The sequence below is a fragment of the Notothenia coriiceps genome, unplaced genomic scaffold (genome assembly GCF_000735185.1).
Source record: "Notothenia coriiceps isolate Sejong01 unplaced genomic scaffold, NC01 NC01_scaffold00021746, whole genome shotgun sequence".
In the NCBI taxonomy this organism is placed as follows: Eukaryota; Metazoa; Chordata; class Actinopteri; order Perciformes; family Nototheniidae; genus Notothenia; species Notothenia coriiceps.
Genome location: NW_011354447.1, coordinates 1 through 6,917, shown reverse-complemented (window position 1 = coordinate 6,917; position 6,917 = coordinate 1). Strand labels below are relative to the sequence as shown.

General features: G+C 39.8%; 1 protein-coding gene across 1 annotated transcript; it reads left to right on the top strand.

The window, feature by feature from the left end:
- Positions 1-1,038: 1,038 nt before the first annotated feature.
- On the top strand, positions 1,039-6,774 carry hmbsb (hydroxymethylbilane synthase, b). Its single transcript, XM_010780413.1, has 6 exons — positions 1,039-1,273; positions 2,190-2,228; positions 2,335-2,454; positions 2,556-2,609; positions 3,570-3,656; positions 4,445-6,774. The coding sequence occupies exons 1-6, from the start codon at positions 1,121-1,123 to the stop codon at positions 4,619-4,621; spliced, it is 630 nt and encodes a 209-aa protein (XP_010778715.1). The 5' UTR covers positions 1,039-1,120; the 3' UTR covers positions 4,622-6,774.
- Positions 6,775-6,917: the final 143 nt, after the last annotated feature.

The following is a 6,917-nucleotide window of genomic DNA, read 5'->3' as shown; positions in this document are numbered from 1 at the left end:
CCTTGAAAAAGAGATCAATGATCTCAATGGGATTCACCTGCATAAATAAAGGTTTAAAATGAAATGAAATGAACCAAGGCACAATCTTGGTCAAGGCATTTATGTAGAGTAGGAAGTCGGCCTCTCTTATTGATCGTACATAGATCATCAACTCTATTTCCAGCTGCAGGATGATAGACCAGAAGTGGAACTGGGAACATGACACTGACTCTGTCCACCCTCTACCCCTCCAGGATGTCGCCAAGTACCTTGAGTGCTGCCATCTCAATGTGAAACCCACAAACATCACATAAAATGATCTTCACTGTGAGTTGCTGGCCAGCTCCACTGGGTTTGTTTTGCCACAGCGTATAGAGGTTGATCCAGAGTGATCTGACCAGGATTCAGAATCTCTAATGCCTGACTTAGCTCATCGATGGAATGACGAATCATGGCCACATATTTGGCCTGGGCGTAGAAGAGGGGAAGTAGAGAAGTGAGCATCGATTCAGCTCACAAAGAGAGCTGCCTTCCAAGCTGGTCACTGCTGGGGACAGATGATGTTTGCAGCCCCTGAACTCCCATCCCCAGGTGACTGGGGGTGGAAGAGGAAGGCCACAGGTGGATGGGAAGTTTACTGGACCACATTACCAGGCCTGTTGTGAACTCCTCCGCTGTGGATGCAAAAAGGGTTGCAGTGGACAATGCAAATGTGTCAAGGCAGCAATTCAGTGCAGTGCCCTTTGCCACTGTGGTGGACTGTGTTTTCAGAACTAACTCTGCATTTATTTGAAAACCTGTAATATTTCATATATATTATGTAACATGTATGACTTCACCATAATAAATATGTTAATGGTTTACTGTGTATTTTGTTCCCTGAATACCAGATACATATAGTTAGCTACATTCTAGCATGTTGTAAATAGTACCAATCCATTCCCCATCCTTGAAAATGTAGGATTTTCCAATGGCGCCAATGGCGGCCATTTTGAAAATGGCCGCCATTGGAAAAATTTGCGATGGCCCTATAGCCAAAAATCTTCCTTAGGGCATGCTCTAACAGTGTGCCAAATTTCATGATTTTATCATCAAAAGCACAATTCTTTCAGATATTTCACATATCTGCTGGACTATAAGTATGAGTCTCAGAAGTGTTGTCCTTAGCCTTGTTCTCCAGCGTGGGAACCTGAACACACGTCTGAAGAAGCTGGATGAGAAGGAGGACTACGCAGCCATCATCCTGGCTGCTGCTGGCCTCGGGAGGATGGGCTGGGACGACCGCATCAGCCAGGTAACACTTCATGATCATCACAAGCCCTCCCTGTGAAGTCTCTCTGGGTCACCATTTGTCATTTAAAAGTATTGTTGGGTTGTATGAGGGTCTGATCTGTAGATGGTGGTGAGAACACCCCAGTTTGGAGTAACAGTGAAGAGTAAAGGTATTTCAGACATCTAAAAATATGTAAATCACTCACGTTTAGGCTATACTTAGAATGGTTTCCCCATATTTCCTTGCCGATATAAAGGGCTAAAGGCGTTATATTTGATGTCTTCAAATCCACCAGACTCCATTGACAAAAACTGTAGTTCTACCTTGCAGAACAAAGGAGTCTCTGATCTCCCGCTGTCTCGATTGGTGTGTTATTGTGTGACTTTGGAGTTTCAATTGGTTCATTTCGATTTACCAAAGTTGCACGAAAACACACACAAACTAACCGATCAAGGCAGAGGCCATTGAGATGATGTTACATTTGTAAGACACACCACTGCACTTAATTGTTAAAATGACTGTTTTTTCAATGGAGTCTGGGAGAAGAGAAGAGAGCTTCCGTAGATAAGTGCCTCATTTAACTAAATGTAAACACATCTGGGCTACACCCTTTAATGCTTTATGTACCTTGGGGGATACAATCATTTGACAGGCTGTGTCATTGGTGCATTTTTGTGTAAAATGGGTATAATAATAAAAGTGCAAATAAAGTGTAAAATAGGTTAAATAACAGCGTGATATGGGTATAATATGGATGTGAAAATGGTGTAACATTGGTGCAATGTGGATGTAACATGGTTGTAATAACGAGTAAAATGGAGTATAAATGTGTAGTATACGTTTATTGTATAGAGTAGCAGTCACTTATTTTTCCTAAATATTTATATGATTGCCCATTTAAGGTTAACAATCAAACTGTCTGATTTGTACACGTTAGATCCTGGGGCCTGAAGACTGTATGTACGCTGTTGGACAGGTAAGAACAACATGGAAAATATAAATATAAAATAAACAAATAATAATAATGCCAAACTACATCCATATGTGTTCTTGAGGGGAATAATCAATGTGTGTGTTGTCAGGGGGCTCTGGCAGTGGAGGTTCGGGCCAGAGACTTAGACATCCTGGAGATGGTGTCGGTCCTCCATCACCCGGAAACTGTGCTGCGCTGCATCACTGAGAGAGCTTTCCTCAGATGCCTGGTACACAAATGCACACACTCGCATATAAACACACACACAAACATTGAAAACTATTAAGAAAATGTCAATCCCCATATATTCAATTCACCTGTCGTTTTTAGGAGGGTGGGTGCAGTGTTCCGGTGGCAGTAAACACTGAAGTGAAGGACTCTCAGGTAAGAACGCTAGGTAGAGGCACACACATAAACACATTTGGATAGCATAAAATGTGTCATTTGCTAAGCCCCTCCCCCTGTTAGTTACTGTTGCTATACCTGTCAAGCTTCATGTAACACCTATGTGTAACACACACACACGCAATTCACAGCAGAAATGCTGGCAGATTTATAACTAACAATGCTTAGTCATCATTGAAACAATGGATTCTTAATTTAAGACAGAAGTAGTACCCGGCAACAGTTGATATTCTCACTGGCAGATATTAGCTAGTCTAACTATAGCTAGGTTGCTAATTTAACGTGAATTAAACATGAGTTGGGTAAAAACGCTGTCTCTTGCTCACTTTTTAATGTTTCCAGCTGACTTGTTTTAGATGAAAACCCTGTGTAAGTTCTTGAATCTGAATTCATTGCTACATACATGATATCATGCTAATAGGCTAAGGCTAAAGCTAAGATGTCCCAGGTACAAAGTTAGCATCTTCACTAGATGTACCCTAACCCAAGACACAAAAATCAGAGTTACAGTTTAGAGCTGTAATAGTTAGCTTTTGGATCATGAGTAGGATAAGTAAAATGTAAGAAGATGAGACTGTTAATTTTTTTTAACATAGTCACTGTATACAATAGAAAAATATACTTCGACACAGACGTTAAAATAATTATTTACTCAGGCAATCTCCTTTGCAAGTCAGTAATTTAACTGAGGTCTTTAGCCTATAAATTGTTAAAGGATTAAGATTAAGACAGAGCTGCTGATGCGAGCCTACATATGCTATCATTGCACAGTGAGAAGTCTGACAGAGTGGAATCTAAGCACCAGCACTTCATTGTGAGTGAATACCCCACTCACATCATTGTTCCAGCCTCGAACAAGGTTTTTTCTAACGTGATCTGTAATTCTGCAAAATATTGTTGACTGATGTTGATGGTCAAACGGTTTTTGTGTTGTTGCAGCTCTACCTGACGGGGGCAGTGTACAGCCTGGATGGCTCAGACAGTCTGAAGGAAACCATGCAGACAAGCATCGCTGCTGATGACAAGGTAACAGCGCAATAACCACTGAAACTGTAAGAAACACACAGCGTTGATCGTTCAACTTCACAAAGAGTAATAATTGTGTGGTTCCAACCAAACCCAAAGCATATTTTAAGCTTGGGAAATGATATTCAATACAAAGCAAAGGCATTTCAGGAATTTTGTGCATGTAGGGCAAAAATGTGTCGTAAAAGCCCATTAGTGTTAAGATCATCTCGAGGAGACTGACTTTGATTTAGAAATTGAGGGAAAAGTTATTGTGGTCGTCACAGCAGAACCTGCTTATTTTGGGTTCATACTGCTATACTAAGCCAGAAAATTCCGCAGCGTAAATGAACACACCTCACTAAACGACTGGAGAAACTGTGCGAAGTGTTGTGTTTTTTTTTTAATTTTCCTTCACCTGTCACGGCTTGGCTCTCAGCCATAACAAACGCAGCGATGAGACGACGACGTGAGTATGGAAAAAAGAGGAGTTTATTCACGCTCCCCAAAACAACCGACCACCAAACAGGGTTAACAAGCTCTATGCAGGAGGATAGCTGTTCCGGGCTGCTCTTCCTCCTACGTTCCCCCGGGCAGAGAGAGAGCCACTGCAGCCTACTTAGATCCTTTATAGAGGCGCTGATCAGATTGGGAGCACCTGGAGAGAGGCTGCACCTGGATACAATCAGGGAGAGAGAAGCACACACACCCACACACAGGCACACCCACACCAGCATAGGCAGTGAAGCAGGGGTCGTCACACACCATACCACATAGCAAACCTTCTGTTGGTATTGTTTGTGTGACAGAGCGTGGACGAGGAAGTGGACGAGCGTGTGCAGCGTGTGGGAGTGACAGCCAGTAAGATCTGCGGAGGCGCCCAGGACCGGGCTGAGCGGCTGGGGATCGACCTCGCCAACCTCCTGCTGAGCAAAGGAGCCAAGGAGATCCTGACGGTGGCCCGACAGCTCAACGACGCCAGATAATCCCGCCCCCCTGGAGGGCAAGGCTCTGGAGGAGATTGGGTCCTGGAGTGCAGTCAGCCACAGCCAAGTAAAATCTTGAATTCCTACACATTTGACTTTGCGCGAGAAAACGAACAACTTTGCTGCCCCTTGTGAGCTAAATCAAGAAAATATTGAGGATTTTAAACTACTTGAACCAAAGTCCTGCATAGTTTGGTCATAATCAGCTTGTTAAGAGTCACTATGGGTCCCAGCCTTTTACATGAATACCTCATGGAACCATCACCTGAGCCATTTAGAACCCACCTTAATACAAAATGGCCTTCCAACATCGTCCTCAGCAATACAGTACCATCATTGACTGATATCCTTACAATAAAATCCCTTTTTTAAAGCATATCAGAATCAGATTATTAAAATGGTATGCCACTTGAATTCAACGTTTTCGTACTCTTTTTCCCAACATAACCAATCAGTGTCCATTAGACCTCTTCTTTTGCTTTTTACATTCTCCGTTGGAAAGGCTTGCTTTGATGGTACCAAAGATTCCGGGGATGTGTGCAAATTGTTTCGAGTGCAGTAGGCATACGCTGCACTGAAAATGGGCCTCATTTAGGTGTGAAAGTTGAGAAATGTAAATATAAATGTGAATTCAGTTGTGAAAAATAGTATTTTTTTCTAGAAGCTTCAACTTTTTTCATCCAGCTCAAGTTGAATGCATCATTGTCAGCTATGGAGGCTATTTTAGACTTTGCTAGTTCCCTTTTTACAGAGAAAGAATATATTTAATACACATGATGAGAACCTTGTGGGAGGATTTTGTTTTACTCTGTTGGTTAACGCTGGAGCAATAAATGCTACTTTTTTTGTGCACTGAGCTGTTATACTGCAAAAGATTGTCCTGTTCATTATTTGCTGATGTCTCTTAGAAGCACCAGTTAGGCTTATGATATTTAAATATGGTGTACATGCTACATTTGTGTGTAAAGTATGTAATCGACTGTTTATAAGGTATAGTACACAGGACTGAACTCGTCAACTGGCAGTAGGGGTAATTACCGTTGTTAGAAATGTTAAGTGGCCAAACAAAACCTTATTTAACTGAAAAATACTACAGGTTATTTCTTTACATTATGAATGTTTACGGCTGCATTGCCACACTGAATAAATAGTCATCATTATGGTCCAATTTGCAACATACAAGTTTTTGGTGTAGTTCTTCTAAAGCATCTTTGCATTCATCAAAGAAAACAAAACATTTAAAATAATGCTTAGCTCTGCCTTCTGTATCTCATAATCATACCATATTTTTATTTTTATTACGAAATGAAGATTCTTGTCGTCATGTGATCGTATTCTTGTAATTATGGCTTCTGTAATTGTATCACATTAAATTACAAAATACATATTTCTTTATTACGTGATTTGAAATTTGTAATAATGAAAAATTGATCTCTTTTTATGCTTACATTATATTTTACTCTTTTACTATGAGATATAATGTCTTATATTAAAATATCCTATTAATTAGACCTTTTCTCAAGTTTTTAGATGTGGATGTCCTAAATAAGAGAATATCTCATTAAGATATACAGAAGTCATAATTACAAGAATATATACTTTGGTGAATGTAATTCAAGTTAACAAGGAAATGAATGAAAACACATTTGTATTTGCTGTAATGCAAGATGCTGTAATCTTCATTATAAAACTGAAGTGTTTCCAAAAGCAAAACATTTTCAGACTTGTTTAATTAAATAAAAATGTCTTGAATGCCATTTTTTGTGTTAGTTTCTATCAAAGTGCCATTTCTTCAAATGTCTTTCTGCATATCTGCCTTACTTTTACAATGCCTGTTCTCCTTCATTCTGCATCAGTATACTCACTGTACAGTTTGTGTGATGCCATATCATATTTGTTTTTATTTTATAGTTCTTCATTGTATATTTAACCTAATTTAAACCTCCCGAGACAATGTTAGCCATATTTGTTTTTCAGCTTTATTTTCTGTATGAATTATCATAGAATGTCTCTGTGTTCGGTTTCTGTACCACAGTATTCATTGTTGCAACAATCTTGTAATTGTTTTGCCAGTTCTGGGAACATCATGTCAAATAAAACCACTGATTTCAAGAAACAAATGTCAATAAAGCTATGTGTGTTAAACCTGTCAATTATTGTTGTCCTGTTTATTTTTAATTAAGTGTGGAGAGCTCAGACTTGTGTTGCTGATGATTTACATTACTTTCCTTTCTTACCTATATACTGAAGACTTCAGTCAACACTGAATTTAAAAACAACAATTCCCTCATTGGGG

Coding starts and splice junctions, on each gene's coding strand:
- hmbsb (XM_010780413.1), top strand. CDS start 1,121: ATGAGTCTCAGAAGTGTTGTCCTTAGCCTTGTTCTCCAGCGTGGGAAC. Junction 1,274..2,189: donor GGGACGACCGCATCAGCCAG/GTAACACTTCAT, acceptor TGTACACGTTAG/ATCCTGGGGCCTGAAGACTG. Junction 2,229..2,334: donor GTATGTACGCTGTTGGACAG/GTAAGAACAACA, acceptor GTGTGTTGTCAG/GGGGCTCTGGCAGTGGAGGT.